This window comes from Octopus bimaculoides, chromosome 3, assembly GCF_046866305.1.
Source record: "Octopus bimaculoides isolate indiv1 chromosome 3, ASM4686630v1, whole genome shotgun sequence".
NCBI lineage: Eukaryota > Metazoa > Mollusca > Cephalopoda > Octopoda > Octopodidae > Octopus > Octopus bimaculoides.
In genome coordinates, this window is record NC_142930.1 from 52,793,215 (window position 1) to 52,815,714 (window position 22,500).

General features: G+C 36.8%; 1 protein-coding gene and 1 long non-coding RNA gene across 2 annotated transcripts in view; one reads left to right on the top strand and one right to left on the bottom strand.

The window, feature by feature from the left end:
- Positions 1-22,500, bottom strand: part of LOC149136533 (uncharacterized) — a 120,441-nt gene that overhangs the window by 93,534 nt on the left and 4,407 nt on the right. The window lies entirely within an intron of this gene.
- LOC106870189 (uncharacterized) lies at positions 1,011-10,080 on the top strand. Its single transcript, XM_014916194.3, has one exon. It carries the CDS (start codon positions 3,092-3,094, stop codon positions 4,346-4,348), a length of 1,257 nt encoding a protein of 418 aa, XP_014771680.1. The 5' UTR covers positions 1,011-3,091; the 3' UTR covers positions 4,349-10,080.

The window sequence follows — 22,500 nt, forward strand, 5'->3', positions numbered from 1 at the left end:
CTGAAACCTCATCTCTAATGCTGTTTGTTAAGAGCTAGCTGGAGTTTTGGTGCCATTTTAGCGTGCGGTCTATCGGGCCAATTACATTTCAGCGTGCAGTCATAAACCTTAACCCTGAACCCTAAACTTAACCCAGATCAGGTCTTTCTACAGTGTAGACTACGGATATTGTTGTAGACTACGTTTAAGTAGTACTGAATTTTCTTTCTAGTGTTGTTTAGTTCTCAGCAGGTCTGGTTGCATCTATTTCATTTTATTTGTTCAGAATGGGAAAAGTATCAGCGACACACTAGCTGGCATTCTCTTATAAACCAATGTCATCACTTCTTTGCACTGATATTGATTTAGATATTTCTGTAAGTTGCTGCTTAGCCTTATAGCAGGCCTGATACAGCAAACCTATTATCAAAAGGGTTCTAGCTGTGTCTCTCACCCTTTTTTCTTAAATAAGGTCCAGCGCTGTCCTGTTTATCCTTCTGTATTAGAAGACAGTATGGAATAATTTTTGGTAGGTGTGGATGCAAGTTTTAGTACGTCAAGCGGTCATTTAACATGTAATAATAATACATTGACTTTTAATAAAGTACAAGACCACAAAGCTCTCATTAGAAAGCGTAAAGAAGATTAATCCTAGTAAAGATAACAGCAGCGCAATTTGAACTCGGTATATAAAGGGAGATAACTATATATTGCGAATTCCTTCTAGCTGTATATATACTTTTCTACTCTAGGCACAAGGCCCGAAATTTTGCGGGGAGGGAGCCAGTCGATTAGATACATAATTTATTGACCCCGAAAGGATGAAAGGCAAAGTCGACCTCGGCGGAATTTGAACTCAGACGAAATACCGTTATGCATTTCGCCCGATGTGCTAACACTTCAGCCAGCTCGCCGCCTTTTCTAAGCTGTATATGTTGTATACTATCTCTAAACATTTTCTATTCACTATATTTTCTTTTCCTTTTCTTTCCTTTTTCTTTGGATGGGAGAGAGGATAAAGAAAGAGAGAGGACTTTTTTTTAACTAAAAACGCCGAGGTTCCAACTGTAGCAACGTCGATTCAAACTATTTTCGTTTTTACTTCGCTATTATTATTATTATCATTATTTTTATTAAATGTGTATAAGAAACGATTTAAATGGTCTATTCTGATTTATAAAGGTAGTGGGTGCATTTCTTCACAAATATGATGTAGATATCCACTAAACGATTGTGTTATCTATATTGATGAATATTAATTTATTTGTTATGCATGTTGGCTAGTGTGAGTGTATATGTGTGCGTGTTTATAGAAACTCTTCATTTCGTTTTCTACTTCAATGTACATTGGAAATGGCCAGCTTCTTAAAACTATTTAAAACCTTTGCTTGACTTTCTATTTCGGCGCTGCATTCTTTCTTCCTAACTGCAAGTTCAAAGGTTGACTCTCGGCAATCACACTGTGGTTCATCCAGGCCGCGGCTGTCACATGTCTTGTCTCTTTACGTGCCACTACCCAATCAGCGTTCCTGCTGAGGCACTTAACTTATCGTCTTGAATAAATACCCCCAGCTTTCCGGCCGTCAACATACTCACGTGAAAGTTTCCCACCACCACCCCTCTACTCATTTGACACCATGCGCTGACGACCAACAATAAGCAAGTCAGCCACTAGTTGCGCGACACACATACACACACACTGACTTGACTACTCCTCTAGCAAAACAAAAGTATTGCAGTCAGTGAAAGTTTGTGAGAGACAGACTCGTTGACATAAGAAAAACTAAGTCTTTCACTCTAACGGGGGAACAAGAATAAAAGCGTTGTCATCAACAACACACACACACACAAAAAAAAAAAGAAAAAAAAACCCGAACGATTTATATATGTGTGTATGTATACACATATATATTCACATCCGTGACTATTTCGAAAACCAGTGACTTTAAGTAATACACACAGATACCAGTGGCGTTAACTGACTTAAAAAAACTTTCTGCAATATATACTGAATGGAAACAAAAGTGTGGAAGAAATAACGCTGTGGGGGAGGAAAAAAAATCAAATCAGCGTGTCTTTTTCTTTTTTTTTTTTGTCTATTTATTTATTACAACAATTGAAGTAAGCCAACTCGTTCGTATTGTGTTACTACGAAATATGTTTATTGCTGTTACGTTGGAATATTATACACAGCCTTTTCTGGAGTATCATCAATCTGACGAGGTCTTTTCGTGAACTTCTTCCAACAAGGAATTACTATTTTCAAAACTTTAAACAAGCTCTTATTTACCATTTAATTTTTTTTTATATATATACCTTTACGTTTTTAGAACACAACACAATCCTTTATTTTTTTCTTTTACTCTATATTCACCTTCTGTCGCATACACACACGCACACTAACTTTGACTACTTGTTCTTCCCTTGCATGCATCTTTTCACTCTCTTGCATGTGACACCCACAGCTTTTCTCTCTCTCTCTTAAATTTTTGTCAACTAAAAACGAAAATAACATCCGTCGTGTTGGTACTAGTAGTAGTTGTGACGACAGTTCCTGTAACATCAGCTGTGCGGCGAACGCCGCTGCCGTTTAGTAGTTGGAAAGTATTTAATTCCATTTTCTCTTAATATTGAAAGAAAAAACAAAAAACAAAAAAAAAACACCTGTTAACGACAAGGATGAAGATTATTATCTGAATGTTGTTTCATCAGCTTTCTTGAAAACAAAACCAATTTTGAGTAGATGTTATTTAACAATTTTTGTTCTTCAGTTCTTACCCACTTCTCTCTTTAAAGTTTGCTGTTTTTGCCTGTCCCCTCTTACACACTCAGACCTATATATATGAGAAAATTCAAACTAAACACCGATAGCAATATATTAACGTATTTCCGCTGACCAACATTATGAATGTTTGTTATATATTGTATACAGGATGCATTTGTGGAGAGTAACTAAAAGAAGTGTCAAATTAATTATATCAACAACTGGAACAACAAATTTACTATCATTGTTTGATTAAAAAAAATATTGCATTTCATCGATTTAACAAATTTATGTGTTGCCATACTGTTTAGCTAACTGGACAGGTGGTTGTTACCGGTATCTAGCGGTATGATGATGGAAGAATTCATACCCCTCTGCTCCAGCTTGGCTCGGGAACAGTACACACTACAGAGGTTAAATTCTTCAAAAGAAGAGAATGATGTTGGCACTCTGACTGAGCTACGCTGTGCCAGTCCGTTAAGCAGTTGGAACCGCGATGGACTTGGTGACGACGTCTACTTGGAGTATTTGTTTTCACAAGGTCTCGCCGATACCATCGACCCCGCACGTTCCCCTACAAACATTAAATCACGCTTGTGTTCGCCTTGTTCATCCCCTGTTACGTCACATTTAGTGGGACACACAGACGGTTCCCAAAGTTCTTCTTCAAGTCTTTCCGACATTTCCTCTAATACTTCGGAGTTATCCATGGACTTGTCAAGCAGCAACAGCAGCACCAGCAGCAGTTGCTATAGTAACGGAAATGATTCACTGGACAACTGTGATAGTTTTGATGAAGTATTTTCTTTATCCGACAACGAACTGATAGTTCTTGGTGTTGGCTTGCAGAGTCTAATGCACACTGCCCTTGACGGTTGCACGCCAGAAAGGTTTCACTCGCCGCAAGAACAGCACTACTATCAAGTTCCACAACAATTGTATAAACTCAACAATAACATCAACAATGCCACTATTTTGACGAGCCGTAATAAGCGGCAAACTAATTCACGTCTCAACTCTGCAATACGTCACAAAATCTTCAACTTCGATGACACTGATACCAATAACTATAATTTGTCAGACTCGTTGACTAAAATCCTCTCATCGAATATAAACACAAACAAAGGCAGCAAAACCTCAAACACTTCTTGTAAAAAAAATGAACAAAATGGCATAACAAATGCTAATAAAAACCAAAGCAAAACTAACAATGCAACAAAAAACCGTGGATCAAAGGTTAATAATACAGGAAATGTCTCTTCTCGTGCCTCCAACGGAGTTTCCAATCGTACAACCGGCTGTAACAACAAAGATGCAAAAAGCGAGGAGAAGATATATCATTGTACATTTGATGGTTGTGTGAAAGTATATAGTAAAAGTTCACATCTAAAAGCTCATTTGCGGCGTCACACAGGTGAGAAACCGTTTGATTGTACATGGCCAGGCTGTGGATGGCGATTTTCGCGATCAGATGAACTTGCTAGACATAAACGTTCTCATTCAGGAATAAAACCTTACCAGTGCAAACTTTGTGAAAAACGATTTTCACGTTCGGACCACCTTTCCAAACATCTTAAAGTACACCGAAAAAAAGCATCGTCATAACAGTATTTAATTATTATAGCTAATTATTATTGTCAATTACAATGTGATTATTATTATTATTATTATTATTATTATTATTATTATTATTATTATGTGGTGCCAAATTGTTTTCTTAAAACTTTCGTCGTCTTTTCTGTGTCAACAGTATTGTTTAATATCATACTGTGTATGAAAAGTGAAAATAGAGTTGTCCAGAAATTAAGAGTAAGTTTTATGAAAAGTGGTTTTAAATTACTTTAGTCAACTGGACATTTGTGAAAATAACGTTTTGAACCAAAAGGAAAAATCATTTACTCCCCCACCCCGCTGAATAAGTAAGTAAACGGGGAATGTTAGCTTGATATATAAAGTATATGCAACAATATTTATGTTCAAAACTATACAGTATTGTGCCAAGTAAAAACACTAAGCTAACCAGATTTATTGTCTCTGCCAAGTAAACAAGTTTTTCCAAATTTTAAATACTCTATATTAGAAGACGTAGTAACTTAAAATAATGATTTATTGGGTACAAAACTATAAGATATATGTAAAGAAAAAGATAGGATGTTAGGAGTGTTAGTGATTAACGGGAAAAGAGGAGTTTCAATTGTAAATTGCATGACCAGAATGAATGTTTGGTCCACAATTTTTTTTTTAAATAATGACACAGCTCACTACAATCATGTAATATTAAGTTTAAAATCCACCATAAATGTTTCAACCACTGCAGAGTTGTGATTCTATTTGCTAATCTAAAAATTTACCACTGTATGCCAGTTTTGCTGTGGCCCTGTGAAAGGAAACAGTTTAGGGTTTTTTTTTTAAGTTTTAGACTTTCCTTAAGTATATCAAGCTTTTTATTTTTTAAAATTCAATTTCATGATTTAAGTTCTTTAGCCCTCCTTTTTTTACGAAGCCCTCTGATCATGAAAGCCAATATCAGCACTTAATTCTTTTTCCTTTCCCATAAATATACCAGTTTACATGCACATGTTATAAATTGATATACTTTCACATTAGCTATATTTCCTCTTTATCAATATATTACTCATTAGAGCTACAGTTAAACAAAACACAACACCCTTTATGCAAACATCATAGCAGTATCACTCATTGCTTAACCAATTTACTTTAAAAAAATAATCTTAAATACATAAAACATAATACTCTTTCCTTCTCATTCAAATGTTAAGGTCATTTACAAGCTTCTAAAACTATTTATGATTGATTTTTAACAATAGTCACAATGCTCCATTTATGGTGGAAGGATTGATGTTGTATGCCGTTAACTTCTTGTGGACATTAGCGAAAAACATCTTCCACAGGAGTACGAGCAATCTAAAGGAAGTGAACTGACTACAACTCGTCAGGAAAGAAAATCGGGTCGCGAAGTTAGCACATCGGAAGTTTATTTCTGTCACTTGACAACTTCCGGTTTGAATTATTTTATATATACATAAAGTAGTGCCTTCTCTCAATCGCTTCTCAAAACTTTCTTCTTTTGCTGAATATCAATGCATTTAACATGCTGTGTTTTTATGACACATGTACAATGTTTCAGATTGTATTAAGTTTGATAATTTTGTTTCTAAACAACGGAAAATGCCTGAACTCTGGAGTCTTCTACTCCAAATAATAGAAAATTAACATAACTTGCTGGTAATTTACGTCTGCGGCGCTCACGTTCTATTTTGTGATCGCCTCTTGCTTTTAGCATGAGCACAGCCACTTGCCAGTGACAAAACCTTTCATGCTAAATGAAAGCTTAATTGGCGTTGGTTAAGTGTAGGACTTAACCTTTCAACCAAAATTGGTGCTGAGAAATTTCGCCGCACAGTCTAATGTATATTTGGTTTTATAATTTCTTATTAGTTGCCTGGTATTACAATTATATTTGTTCTTTATTATTTCTGTACCACGTTCCATCACAACCACCTCTTTCTTGTGGAAGAAAAAAGAAAGTTCCATCTATCAAAAGTATGTCGGCTGTGTGTGAGAAAAAAGTAAGATCAATAGGGTATCGGATAACACAACATTTCTAGGTGCATGATCTTTTCTCAATACTGCTCTTCTAGGCGCATATATCACAGAAGCAGAATTGCCTGCTATTGCAACCGGCGACAGCACGGCAAATTTTAAGATCGAATTGCTTAGTTTGCTGGGTTAAAATCTCTAATGGGTATGAAAGTGAAAGGGGTTTAGGCTTGCTTCGATTTATATAATCCAAGTGAAACGAAAGTGATGCTAGCCATTGTCTACAACCTTCAGACATAGAGGAAACGTTTTAGCATTCTACTTACAAGTTCTATGTTTCTTTTCTACATGCATTCTGGTTTGTTCCTTTTTACTACTACAGTGTATTCGTTGACGTCACTTTTCAAGGGAAGGATATATGAAAATGACGTAGCCATAATGTAGGCCATTCATATTTTCCTTGCATATAACGACCTTATACAGCTGGGGCGGTATGTTGTTACATATTAACGAATGTAAAATGTGTTTAATCTCAAACATTTCGACATACTGCATTTGTACGTTTATTCTCGGCAAATCTTTACCAACAATCTTATACGTTCTCACATATCTGAGCAACTGGGTTTGTTACATACTTAGTGGATCCCTCATAGATTTCAGTGAATAAGTGTTCCAGTTGTTAACAGAACTACTAATTTATTGAATCGCTGTAGCTGAATATTCCACATACATTTGCAACTTTGACATAAATCTCGGGTAGAATCAGTGTTGCACAATTTGTCCCAAAGACTCGATCTTCGAATTAAAGGATTAATCCACCCGAAAAGCTTTCTTACAGTTTCCGTCTGTCAATCTTGCTCAGGATTCTTGAGTGGCCTGAACCTATAGCAGATGACACTTGTCAACCGGAACCTAGTGGTTGACAAGCAAACTTAACCACTCAGCAATGCCGTGCACCACTTTCTCTTTTCTCTCTCTCTCACTCGAATTCCGTTGAAGATGTTATAAAGTATTATACTTAATCAAAAGTATTCAGTGTGAGAAGATCTAGTTCAGTTTACAATTGCTCACAATGTTTTATTTTGAAGCATATAATCAAAATAATGTTCTTTTACAAAGGATGTATATATTTGAATGAAAACCAGCATATTATTGGTTCTAATTGTTGTTGAACCTGGATCTGTCATATAATGGACTAGATGTAATGAAATACAGAGTACAGTATTCTTTTGTCTCAGTAATCTTTAGAACACACACCCACACCTCATTTCTTTTATGGAATACATACATTCTAGCAAATGTGTTTCATTTCTATCTCAGAAAGACTCAGTAAGTGGTCTGATTATTGTTTGTTTGTAAAATTTAGATTGTTGAAATTTGTTTCTCTGACACTACTCAATAATTCGTAGATAACTAGTTTTCTTTGGTATATATGAGTTTTCGGTACTGCTGAATATTCACTTGTCATCAAGGACAGCCAGTTGAAGATGTGGACAGATATTACCGCACAATACTACAATAGTAAAATGAAAGGGTTATCTATCTATAGTTCATAATTAATGCGAGTCGGTGAAACATTTATGAAAGAAAAATGGCTGTGAAATCTAATTAAATGACTGAAATGCTATTTGAGAAATGAATTTTACCAATTCAGACTAGTGCATATAAACTAGTAGAATACATTAGATGAAGTGTTTATTGCCTTAAAATTATCTACATTACCTTCTACAGGTCTCTGATCTCGAGTATTCCTCGAGAGAAAAAGTTCAAGTGCCTTAAACCATTTACACGTAGGTCCATCTAGGAGAAATGGTTAATTGAAGTGAAAATAGTTTTTAAGGAGGAACAGAATCCAGTCTTGTAAAATTGTCGGATCAAGGTCATTGATGTTGCTTTCAGTGCTGAAATCAGTGACATTTTAGTTTAACATCACATATTTTATTCCATTTGTTTAATAAGTGAATAGAACTACATCCTCGAGTGTACTTTATAAGCATATAGTTTAATTATAAATGAAAAGAATTTGAGGTATTTCCGTCTTTACTGGCTTTATTCTATTTAGTATCTTTCTACTATTATAATATTAAAATGTATTTTTATCAAAAGTGTGTTATTAACCGTAGGTAATTCTGACGGGAATTTAATGCCCCAGTGTGTGTGTGTGTGTCTGTCTGTCTATGTGTATATAACTATTTTAATGTAGAGAGCATTAAAAAGAAGAAAAAAAAAACACGATAATTATTTCCACACATACAAGCAACCCAAACAGATGTAAGAGAGTGAAAGAGTCAGGCAACGGGAGCAAGTGTTTTTTCTTCTGAGGAACAGTTAATTCCTTTAGATTTAAAACTATCATTGGGGCTTTCAGTTTCCCACATTCCAAACAACTTTAAAATAACAGTTGATATGAATTAACGTTGATATCTAACATTAGTACATGGTCAAACGAATCTACAGTGCGAATAGAATCGATTAAATCTACTCAAGAACTTCACTGGTACTTATTTTATTTGCCTCGGAAGACAAGTCTACGAGGTATTATAAGGAATTTTGTTCATTGCTTTATCGATTCAACGACTCAAGCTACACAAATTAAAGAATTTGTTTCTCATAAGTTATAAATAAATAAAAATGGGTAGATTTAACTGGAAATGAAAAAAAAATATTGTGAGTAACATGTCATAATATCCCTTACATGCTGGACATCTTGCTGAATAGAATATTTTCAAATTGCACTGATGTTAATGAGATCATTAGTATCAGTTACACTGATATTAATCTAATCGTACAGAATTGAAAATAAGGGTAAAAATTGAATTAGTTTAGTGTTTAAACGAAGCAATTTTGAATTTTTTTTACATAAATGTTATATCTTAAAATTGTTTACATCAATGCTTTTTAAGCATTTTAAATTATTTGTTTTACATGACGAGCAATAAATTATTAAAACTGGTACATCGATAGGTAAGATGATTAGAAAAGGGGATAGCTCGAAACAAATCAACAAAATTTGAAATCGTAACTCTTCTGCAAGATATATGATGGTGGGGAGGTGAAAATGGTCTCTCTAGAAACATTCTTCACATTCATAACAAAAGAATAATCCATTTTTGTAACACTGAAAGTACACTGGGAGCAAATGTTACATACACACACAAATGTGGACATGCAAAGATTGAACTAATTTCGAGAGTAGAAAACGCTTTCATTTAAAAAAAAAAAATCTTTCCGAGGGAATATATATAGAACCAAAAATAACTTCTAAAACATTGAATATTTCTAACTACATTTGGAAGGTATTTTGAAAGTCTGATAAAAGATAATATCGATTATAAAATTTTGTGTTCAGTGTATGTATGGATAATATCTAGTACTGTTTAGATATTCAAACGTTTATCACAGTCCATTAGCTGGAAAGCGTTAAATGATGATTCTTGCTACATTAGAACTTATTGCAGCTACCAAAATGTTCATTCTTGTCTGATTTTTTTTTTCCTATCCAAAGAATTCGAAAATTTTTCCTAATTCATGCCAAAGATGTAAATAATAATAATAATTCTAATAATGATAATACACTTCTATAGCTACTTCCAAAGTCAAGGCTAAATTGCTTTGCAAATAATCTGTTGTAGAACCAAACTGGAACAGAGCCACAGGCCTATACTGATCTAAAGAATCATACCATGACTATATATGTTAGCAATTGCTAGATTGGCACACTTGACGTGGTAATAAATTTGATATATTTTTTTATTGATGAAATTGTTAAAAGCAAATAACGTGTTCGAGTTATTTAATTTTTTCGATTTTTCTAACAAATTTCTACACTGTTTGTGTTAAACAATTTGAATAGAATTTCTATCGTAATTCTTTTTCAGTGAAATCTAATTATGCAATATATACATATGTATTGGGTAATATGAAGGAGAGAGTTCCTCTTGTTTTGCTTTCATCATTTATGCCTGTAGGACTAAGTGATATTTTATTTATATAACAAAATCTGTGTAAGATATTTTCTTGCACCTTTTAGGACAATGGTTTGACATTTTGATACCAACTATTCGAGGTAACTATAAGGTAGTTAGCGGTCATATTTTTGAAATGAAGCATTTTGAAATACACTTCTACAGTTTAAATATTTGTATTACTGCAATGTTTTTAACGTAAATCACACGATCTCTTCCGCTCAAGAGGTAACTGGATCTTCTAACTCTCCTCTCAAAACATTCAGTTTACATTATTTTCACGAAGTGTATAGAGAATAGATAAATGGAGAAATTATTAGTAGCACTTTCCTTGCTGAGAATATACAATATGTATGAATAAGTTAATTGCGATAGTTCCGCGAGTAATTTCCAATTTTAGAGTCAGAATTACCGCTGTTCTAGGTCAAGACCTATTTGCATAGGTCACATTTTACACTAAAGATAACTATGTTAGAGTAGGCTTAGTGTTTTGTTAGCATTTAAATATATATTTCTCATGTTTTTTAAATACATTTTCTAATTACTCATAAATGTTTTGAATTGCGTGCGGCACAATTTGATCGTGAATGAAATGAGTGCAATGACCTCTCTATGCTACTAACAGTTGAGTCGATTACATCCAGACTTCGTATCTGATCGCCATCTGTTTGGAGTCTCCCACGCCAAAACGTTAACCTTGTTAGCCCTGTTCACCTAAGTGAAATATGTATTATTGACTAGACGCGGGCTACTGCTATAAGCAGTTTTGAATCTTAAGTAACAAATAACTTCGTTACACAAGTTTAAGTTAATCTCCGTTAGGTTTGGAAAAGACAGTGGAGAACCTACTTTAATATACTTTTGTTTTTACTTAGCCTTAGGTTCACATCTTTCATCTCTTCATATTCGATAAAATAGATACTGGAGTCAATGTAATCAACATATTCTAGAAATCAGTGCCCCAGCATAACCGTAGCCCCATGACCCAACCTGCAAAAGAGTGAAAAAATTCTTTAGCAGTCATTAAGAGTTGTTTATGACAAAAAGCTAATAATTCAATAGCTTCTATGAAGTTGTATAACATTACAGCTACTCTGATAATCTTAATAAAATAGTAAACAAACAATCAAGCAAATAATCAATCACTCAATTGATCATTTAATCGTATCAATTATTAGACAGTGTACAGAATGACTGAGTGGGATGTTAGATGGAGCGGGTCAACGAAATTGTTCGCTCACTAAGGATGTTTAAAAGCTTATAATGGAGGAAGGTGTAACATATTGCATCAAACATGGAACTGTCAAAGCAACATTGAGATAGCATGTGATTAGCAAACACTGAGGATAGACGTAGTTTAAGACGTCTCAAAGTCATTATTGAGTAGTTCCTGTTCGTGTGCTCTCATTAACTTTAGTTTCATCTGAAACCGTCATTGCCGCACGACTAAGAGTGTTTACAAACGCAATACTAGTTTACGCCAAGTGTTGGATAGTGTACAAATAACCGTAGGAGGATATGAACTGTGTATGATAGTAGAGAGAGAGAGAGAGAGAGCATTTGTTTCCTTTAGAAACAACGTAACTGAAGAGACGATTAAGCAAAAAATTTTTTTTTGCCAAAAACCCGGAAAATTGCAAAAATCAGAATTTTGAAAATGTTTGCCCCTCCCCCTCCAATTTCTTCATTTTTCACTTTTTTCCGTAACCCTAACCGCAACCCTAAAACCAGTACAAGCGCACGAACGATGTCATAACGGTGACAAACGAAATATACCCCGCCGATAGTTGTTGTTGACAAACAACAGCAGTAATTTTATTCAGCTGAATACACGTCATTGATTGGTTGAAATTACCGAAATAAGACAACTTTAACACGAAATATCTTCGTAAATAGAAACTTTTCTCAACAATGCTAAGAGTAAACGATGTTCTATATGACACATTCTACCAGTATACGAAGTTTCAAAGTGTTTAGTTAAAGGAAATTAATTAATTGAGCTGCCCATGAAAAGGAAAAAATCCCAAAATTCTTGTGTGTTATGTAGTTAAGTGGGTAAGAGACAAATCACTTGATGTAAGACATTTGTCTAGACGAGACATTTGCACTGAAATATGAACAAACTGTTTATGAGCCAGTAGTTATTGCTGATGCTTAGCCCCAAGTTAGTCATGATCAAGTGGAGGTGCAATGGCCCAGTGGTTAGGGCAGCGGACTCGCGGTCATAGGATCGCGGTTTCGATTCCCAGACCGGGCGTTGTGAGTGTTTATTGAGCGAAAACACCTAAAGATCCACGAGGCTTCGGCAGGGGATGGTAGCGAACCCTACTGTACTCTTTCACCACAACTTTCTCTCACTCTTACTTTCTGTTTCTGTTGTGCCTGTAATTCAAAGGGTCAGCCTTGTCTCATTGTGTCACGCTGAATAACCCCGAGAACTACGTTATGGGTACACGTGTCTGTGGAATGCTCAGCCACTTGCACGTTAATTTCACGAGCAGGCTGTTCCGTTGATCGGATCAACTGGAACCTTCGACGTCGTAAGCGACGGAGTGCCAACAACAGTCATGATCAAGCAGACCTCTGAGCAAAGTCACTATAGCTGTAGCATCCCCTCCTTTATGAAGACAACGTGGAAAAGACATGATGTAGTTCTAGATATATGTCCTATTTAAGATGTTAGTGTGATTCGAGGGAGAATATGGATGTTATTTCTAGTACGCCTAATGACAGCGTAGAGGTTTTCTGGCTGGATTGCGAAACCGGTAGATTCATCTCTTACCTACACGAACATTTTATTCTGAAACACGAGTCAACATAGACGCATGCTTTGATGGCAGTTTTAAAGTTTTATCTTAAAGACACGTCTAATTTTAAAAACTACGGTAGTGGGGTGGGGGGCACAAGGGAAAATGAGCTTGAAAGCATCTCACCGAAAGTGTTCAATTCTTTTTTTCTATTTTTAATTTTTTTTTTTCTGCCAGGTGTCACAAGATTGAAAATTTGCTTTTTGACTCGACGGTCCAAACATTCCCCTGCCTACGCTGAAATATCAAATATGCCAGGGGTATGTGGTCTGTCACGTGTATAATTCATCCCCCACTCCTTCACAAAGCTTTATGTTTTATTACTCTGACTTCAATATAAGTCTATTCAGCAACGGAAGAAGACGCACACATATTCCTATCTATGAATTGTTCAAACGTATTGTTGGCCAATTTTATACGACATCCTATTCTTTTCTTGTCTAAACTTGATTCCCTGTGCTAAAATACAAATTTAAAAAAAAATACAATAAGCTTTACTAAACTTGCTAAGAGCATAAATAGAGAATTATTGTCCATTATATGCTGCCATCTGGTGTGTGTGTGTGTGTGGGACGTTAACAGTGTCACTTGATTGCCTTCATTCAACAACTGTCAAATTTATTTCAAATAGGAAAGTACTAATTTCATCATAATAATGGTGTCTCACATTACTTCATGTTTTACATATTTTGTGCAAGAGAATAGGCGACTACATCAAAGTCTCTGGAACTCAGAATGAAGAGATACATATAAAAAAATCACGGAAAATTCAGTGCTGTGCTCAGTTAATTCTATTGTTGGCACTCCGTCGCTTACAACGTCGAGGGTTCCAGTTGATCCGATCAACGGAACAGCCTGCTCGTGAAATTAACGTACAAGTGGCTGAGCATTCCACAGACACGTATACCCTTAACGTAGTTCTCGGGGATATTCAGCATGACACAGTGTGACAAGGCTGACCCATTGAAATACAGGTACAACAGAAACAGGAAGCAAGAGTGAGAGAAAGTTGTGGTGGAAGAGTAAAGCAGGGTTCGCCACCATCCCCTGCCGGAGCCTCGTGGAGCTTTAGGTGTTTTCGCTCAATAAACACTCATAACGCCCGGTCTGGGAATCGAAACCGCGATCCTATGACCGCGTGTCCGCTGCCCTAACCACTGAGCCATTGCGCCTACACACGCGCATGCACGCACGCACTCCCGCGCGCCGGTTTTAAGCCAATTAGACAGATATGTTCAAATTGGGCCCCATGCCAAAACGTACCCAGTACAGACACTCGAGCGGAGATCACTATGATGAATGTTTAGTATATCATTGTGCATATTGGTGGAGCCTCAAGACCTCAACGCGTTTTGGATGGGACTGGCATACTACAGGAAGCATAAAACAACAATCTTCAGCTTTTGTAGAGGGCACCACTGACGATTCTCTATTTTGGCCCCACCCTTCCTATTGCCGGCGCTGCACAAACACAGTGAGCTATCGTTGGATTGTATGAATAATTAGGGTGGACATCTATTCCAATTAACTGTCCGAGTTAACCGATGAAGTAGGGTTAATATTGTGGGCATTTATATTTAGGATATAAACACTGTATACTGAACGTAATAAACATCAATAAAGTTACAAAAAATACTGTAAACATCATATAATTACACAAAATGTGTAAATATCCATTTTATAAAATTATAGCAAGTAAGAATCAAAAATTTAGTACCGTAAAGAGTTGATTTTACTCACCTACGGTAGAAGATAGAAGCTTGATATATTAGAGGGGATACAGGTAATACTTTGTCGTTGTGAGTAGAGTGAAGGCGACGAACTGGCAGATTTGTTGAAGCGTTGGAAAAATGCTTTGCAGAATTTGTTACTGGTTTATGCGTTCTGAGCTCAAATCTCGCCGAAGTCACTTTCATTCTTTTGAAGTCAATAGAAAAATTTATCGGCATTATACTGGGATTAGTGGTATTTTCTAGTCCCACTGCCCTTAAAAATTGCTGCCCTTGTGCCTAAATTAGAGCTATGATGACCCTCGTGGAGTTATCATCCACTCGAAGACATCTGAAGTGTTTGAGGAGAAACTATGTCAAAAGCAAATCGGTCATTAGTATCATTAGAAGGCTTAACAAACTGTGGGAAGAATTGGTTTGAAGAATGAAGCGAGGTTCAGTTCTTGAACTTGCTGTTTGTTACTGCGTCTAGATAATGAGTTCCTTTAAAGAAAGTCAATGTACGAAATTACATCATCAAATGTTTCTTGTACAACAGAAAGTTTAAGTTTTTGAGCAATCGTGGCTCGTCGCCTTCACCGGCCTTACTATCTTCTGTCGCCGCTATTGCTTCTTCTGTTTACTCTCCTCACTATCTAGTGTCCCCCTCTGTGTCCTCTAGCCAGATTCTGACAACGTCTTTTGTGCTACCTGTTTCACTTGTCTTCTGATCTGTCCCCGCATCATGCAGAAGGTTTTCCAAGCATTACTTGGAGGGGTAAACTTCTATAGCTTTCATAAATCTGCAATGCTGAATGTTACAGACGTGAGTTTGTAGTTCTTGGCCTTCTCGTGAATGCTTAGTCTTCGTTGTCTTTTCTAAAAGCGTTCTCTTCTATCACCACGAAAACTTAAATAGTTTCGTTGGTATAATTTCTTGCAAACTACAATTATATCTTGATACATTGGGCAGGATCGTAGATAATACAAGATGGTAAAACCATACCTTATTTTATCGTCAATACTAACAAGTTGGTGTTTAGTTGGATGAGCATGTGCATTGTTTAAAATTAATAGTACCTTCACCTCATGCGTAGAAAGATTTAGAACAGCTTGCTATTTATAGTCTGCGGGAATGAAATGTATGAAAAACTATGTGCTGACTACAATTTCTTAGAATAGTAATAGTACGCTGGTAGTTGATGTGGATCTATTTCAAAACGGGGCACCAGTATTTTCTTAACGAAACACTTTGAAACTTGGGACACTGGTAGAATGTGTCATATAAAACATCTTTTACTCTTAGTCTTCTTAACAAAAAAATGTACATCGCAAGTTATTCCATGTTAAAGTTGTCGTATTTCTGTAATTTCAACCAATCACTGACGTCTATTCAGCTGAATAGAGTTACTGCTGTGCGGTCATAAAAATGTTATTCCCTGTGACATATTTCATCCGGTTTAATCGTAATTTATACGCATATATTGTTTATATAATAAATTACGCTGTGCGTATCTATGTGTGTAACAATTTTAGAGTTCGGATTCTAGAGTTAGGGTTAGGGTTAGGGTTAACAGCCTAGTTAGGGTTAGGGTTAGGGTTAGGGGATTAATACGATATACACCGTTACAGCGCTAACTGTTTTCAACTGAATAGACGTCAGTGATTAGTAGAAATTATCGAAATAAGACAATTTTTTACATGAAATAAATTCGAATACAAAAAAATTTTTCTGTTCTATAATACAAAATAGATAAGTATACGAAGTTTGAAAGTCTTTCGGTACCAAAAACACTACATAAAACATAAATGAAAACTAGTGCCCCCGTTTTGAAATAGATCCGTTGATGTATTATGTCTTTCAAAATTCATGAGCGTACTTGACTTTCCACCATCACAAACTTTCAATACCGCATACTGAGTACGTTCGCTCAGCACAGTGTGGAAAAACGCTCCGTACTTAATTTACGATCATTCTTAAAATAGGGAATTAAGAGCCCTTTACAATTAATCACGTCATTTAACAACTTGAATAGTATGACTTCCTCTGTTGGTACACAGCTAACCTCACCATATTTTTATTATGTATTTTATGACCGATTCCATTTAAGTTTCTAACCCCTCGTAATAAGCCATCATAAGTTGCGAAATTCTCGATGCCTGTGTGCCTAAATAGCCCAGAGAGCAGCACTTTTCATTTCTCCATCACCGACGTTGCTATCACAGGATCGTTGGTGGAAAATCCGCTTTGTCATTGACTCATTAAGATTCGAATCTATTTCAATTCTCATATACTTTCTTGCACCAGCAGATGAATATTTAGTATTTGCACCTTATATTTCAAAGAATATGAAGTGTATTTTTCTTTAGGACACTTTTATCTTTGAAACACCAGCTTCTATTAAAAAAAAGTTTCACTTTCTTGTTCAGAGGCTGACCCCCGCCATACTTTTCCGTTTGATTATTACTCTCTTGAATCCATAATGTAAAATACAAAACTAAAAGACACCTAGGGTAACATAAGAGTAACATAAGAAATGGTGTGTTGTATATGGTAGTTGCTATTGCCGTGTCCATTGTGCCATTGTGACTAGATCAACTAGTCTGGCATAAATATTACAAAAATATAAACAAGCTTCGACTACCTTGACGTGACTTAATATTTACGGCTAGGAACTGCATCATGATGCAAGCTCAAACAATTAAGAATCAAGTTAGTGATGGTGGAGTTAATGAGGAATTCTAGAAAGAAGATATATATTTATTTATTAGAGACAGATATAAAAGGGGCAGGTTGTGGGCTGATAAAATGTCGCTCACCTTGTGTGTGTGTGTGTGTGTGTGTGTGTGTGTGTATGTGTGTGTGTGTGTGTGTGTGTGTGTGTGTGTGTGTGTGTGTGTGTGTGTGCATGCATGTGCGAGCACACACACACACAATGTGACAGTTGCGGTGAAGACCATAGTCCGGTAAACTGTTGCTAGAGAGTGTGAAAATAGGGTAACTAAACTTTGAAACGTGTTACCGTAGGACAAATCTGCATTTGAAACATATTAGTATAGTTTTTTTTCACGGATTCGATCTTTTCAGTGCATTTCGTTCCTGCCACCCTCCTCCATAATCTACGATTCGACTTGTTATAAATATTGATTTAAAATTTTTGGTACAAGGCTGTACATGTCATAAAAATTAACAATTATTTCATCACATTCTACTGTCTTAAAAAAAGGAAAAAAAAAAAACTTTACACAACGTATTCCAAGATATGAAAAGCAGGATGGTCATGACTTTGATACCAGATTTATTCAATTAGGACTGAAGTGGAGCCAAACAACTTTAATAAGAACGATCAAAACCTACTCCAATTTGTGCTTAATGTTCCCATATTCTTTTCGTTTCCTATGGTACGTACGCTTCCTATTTCAACTGACTGATTTTGACAACTTTAAATAGTTGTACACTTGCCCTATATTAGATTTTGCTTAAACACTACTGCAGCAAAAGTTTTATTTGCCTCAGATTTCAGTTTCATATAACAGCGTGCATTATACAATATCTTAATGCCTGGTAGTTCTGGTGCTCGACTTTTTATTGTCGCAAAAAGCAAATTTGGGTTATTTATATTTCTTTCCAGCATTATTTACTACATCGATTTAATGATGTTGTCCACACATGCACAAACATATACAAATAAATATGCATGCACATTTATCACATACATACTCGCGTACACGCATATCTGCGTATACTCGCATGCTCACACTCACGCGTGTGTATATACATATGTATGCATGCATGTATGTATGTATGTATGTATGTATGTATGTATATATATATATATATATATATATATATATATATATATACATATACAATTCTCCCTTATATATATATATATATATATATATATATATATATATACATACATATACAATTCTCCCTTATATATATATATATATATATATATATATATATATATATATATATATATATATATATATATATATATATACATATATATATATATATATATATATATATATATATATACATATATATATATATATATATATATATATATATATATATATATATATATACATATACAATTCTCCCTTATATATATATATATATATATATATATAAGCGAGAATTCACAAAAAAACAAAAGACAAAGGCACGTGGTGTAGAGAACAAACAGATGTATTAGTATAACGCTCTGGAAGTAAAAAGTCTTTAACGTTTCGAGCCTACGCTCTTCCACAGAAGGGTCGCACAGTAGAGCTAGGGAGAAGGGGATATAATAAAGTAGTGGTTATCCCAAAACGAAGGTGCGCGTGCGTCCGTATAAGAGAGTTTGTATGTGCGTGTGTAAGAGGGCTGGTGATCTTGACGTGCGTGTGTTTGTATGTGTAGGTGTAAAAATGCGGGGCTGGGAAGTGGTCAGTGCTGGTGTGTGCGTGGATGTGTGTTGTGATGTGATGTGTTGTGTGGTATGGTGCTGTAGTGATGTGTGGTGTGACGGTGTTTGGATGTGGGGGAGGGTGAGAGTGGGGAAAGCAGGGGTGGTATATGGGTTAGGCTGAGGGTGGGGTAGAGGTGGGGTATGTGGGAGTGGGTGTAAGGGATGGGGTGGGAAGGATAGGGAAGGTGGGGTTGGAATGTGTAGGGGTGGGGGTGGGTTTACGAGGGAGGAGTGACAATGAAGGAGGAAAGAGATGGTGAGTAGGAGTGAAGAGGAGAGAGAAGGAGAGTAGGAGTGAAGAGGAGAGAGAAGGAGAGTGGGAGTGAAGAGAAGAAGTAGGAGTCGGAGCAAGAGAGGAGAGGTGGATGGGAGGAAGTAGGTGTAAGGGGGAGAGAGGCGAGAGAAGGAGGTTAGATGAAGAGGGGAGGAGAGTTGAGCCCATGTGGAGCAAAGAAGAGAGAAGATTAATCCCTGTTCCCGGCGCAAACGGGAGTCCGGATGTCCCCTGTGCAAAGACAATCCGAACACAGACAGGTGTCGCAAAGAGTGACCGGTAGAACGGAAGTGGCGCGAGACCGAAGTGTCATTGCCTAGTCGGATGTCTCGAGGTGTTCCGCGAACCGGTCAGCCAATCGGCGTCCCGTTTGCCCGATGTATAGAGAAGGGCAGAGAGAGCAGGAGATGCAGTAGATGATATTGGAAGAAGTGCAGGTGAAGGAGTCGGTGATGCGATAGGGTCGATGATGGGTGCCGGTGAGGAGGGTAGTGTTGGAGAGGTAAGGGCAAGTGCGATAGCGTGGGCGGGAGTAGGGGAACGAGCCAGGTTGGGAGGTTGGGTTAAGGAAGAAGCTGTGGACTAAGAGGTCTCGTAGGTTGTGGACTCGTTTGGAGGAGGGGAGGGGTCGGTTAGGGAAGATGTGCGAATTGGAGGGGTCGGACTGGAGTTGCCGGAAGGCTCGGAGAATGGTGCGTTGGCGGGTGGTGGGGTAGTAGGTGAGGGGAAATGGGAGGCGGGAGACGGCGGGGTGGGTTCGGGGGGAGAGAGCAGATGCACGGTTTACGGAACGTGCTCTGGCAAGGGCAGTGTGGATAGTGGTGAGGGGATATCCACGTAGGATGAAGTGGCGAGCCATGAGTTGAGACTGAGTCTCAAAGTCACGGCCGTCACTACAGAGCCTGCGAAGACGGAGGAATTGGGAATAGGGGATGAAAAGCTTGGTGTGTTTAGGGTGGGAGGAGAAGTTGAGGTATGAGTGTGAGTCTGTGTGTTTGTAGTGGATGGAGGTGGTGAGAGTGGAGTGATGAATGCTGACCGAAATGTATATATATATATATATATATATATATATATATATATATATATATATATATACACATATATATATGCTCTTGTGACAGCTAGTGACCATATCTTGTTGTTGGATTTCATGCAAATAACCTTGAACATTACATCTTAGGTAAATGACGAAACTGTATGATAGGCTCCTGTTGATTGATTTATGTCTTCTATGATCAGTATTATCATAATTTTGGAGCGTTTGCGCAGCCTTCTTGATGAAATTATTTATTTTAGTTTAATCTACCAATCTTTCATTCTGAAAATCCGGTGCTTACTTTATTCAAACCACCGAGTTAAATTCATGTAAAGTTATTTTTATGCTGAATCTATTTCATGACTAAATAAAATTCAGGAAGAATGATGTTACTGGAGTGTGTCGATTGGTCGATGAAAATTAAAGGATATTTTTTTTATTATTCAGAAACTTTGTAGATATTCTAAAAGAAAATCACAAAGAATTTCGTCATGACTTAGTTCATAAGTCCGTGCTAAGTTTGACTCAGAGGCTTGATGGATCAAGCAAATTATTTCTCGATACAAATGACTCACGTGATTATTATGTGATTGTAAGAACATATGTGAACAAAAATAAGACCAGGCAAAGCAGAGCTAAGATAAATACACAGCTGTTGATCAAAATCGAAAGTTTTTCTAAGACGATAAAATAAATAATAAAGAAATGACGAAGCCAAGCAATCGTAAGAATATAAATAAACAAAATATTTCAGTTCAAAAAGGCTACATCTTGTACATGTTAACAGACACAAGAAGGTAGGAGAGGCGTGGTTGGTTTGTCATAAAATTAAACGATTATTTTGTTGATATTAATAATTGTTTTATATAAATTAGAGCCAATACATTTAACTCTCAAATCAACCTGGATATCGAAGTGTAAATAGTTCGCAATTGTTGTTGTTGCTGTTGTGATGGTGGTGGTGGTGGTGGTGGTGGCAGTGGTGGGTGATGGTGCTGATGGTATGTGGTGGTGGTGGTTGTCGTGGTTGTCGTTGTTGTTGTTTTGCTCCAGGTCAATCCTCATTGAACAAACCTGTGAAGAGAAGCATTCCATCCTTGATTATCCCACCTCTTGGTATATCTCGAACGACATTTTCCTGTGCCTTCTGCCTGGTATTGTTGTTGGCACTCCGTCGCTTACGACGTCGAGGGTTCCACTTGATCCGATCAACGGAACAGCCTGCTCGTGAAATTAACGTGCAAGTGGCTGAGCATTCCACAGACACGCGTACCCTTAATGTAGTTCTCGGGGATATTCAGCGTGAGACAGTGTGACAAGGCTGACCCTTTGAATTACAGGCACAACAGAAACAGGAAGTAAGAGTGAGAGAAAGTTGTGGTGAAAGAGTACAGCAGGGTTCGCCAGCATCCCCTGCCGGAGCCTCGTGGAACTTTAGGTGTTTTCGCTCAATAAACACTCACAACGCCCGGTCTGGGAATCGAAACCGCGATCCTATGACCGCGAGTCCGCTGCCCTAACCATTGGGCCATTGCGCCTCCACTGTGCCTGGTATAAAGTTGATTAGAAGGATTTCAAATGTTATTTCCAGTAGACAGACCTACATCACAGAAACTCCTTTGGCTTACACAATACAATATCAGGCACAGGAACAACTAATATCTGTAAGAAACAAGTGCTCTATACAACTGAAGTCAAGCTAACTTCAAATCTTCTCATGAGTATTGACTGGTTCCTTACATTTTCTTACTGAAAACAAGCTTGAAGACAAGATTTTCAAATCTCATCATTATTTTTTATCTTTTGCTTGTTTCAGGTTGCGGCCATGCTGGAGGAGTATCGCCTCGAAGAATTTTTAGTTCGAATGAATCGAATCGACCCCAGTACTTTTCTTTTATTCAAAGCCTGGTACTTATTCTATCGGTCGCCTTTGCCGAAT

Excerpts from the sequence above, each read along its gene's own strand:
- LOC106870189 (XM_014916194.3), top strand. The coding sequence starts at position 3,092 with ATGATGATGGAAGAATTCATACCCCTCTGCTCCAGCTTGGCTCGGGAA.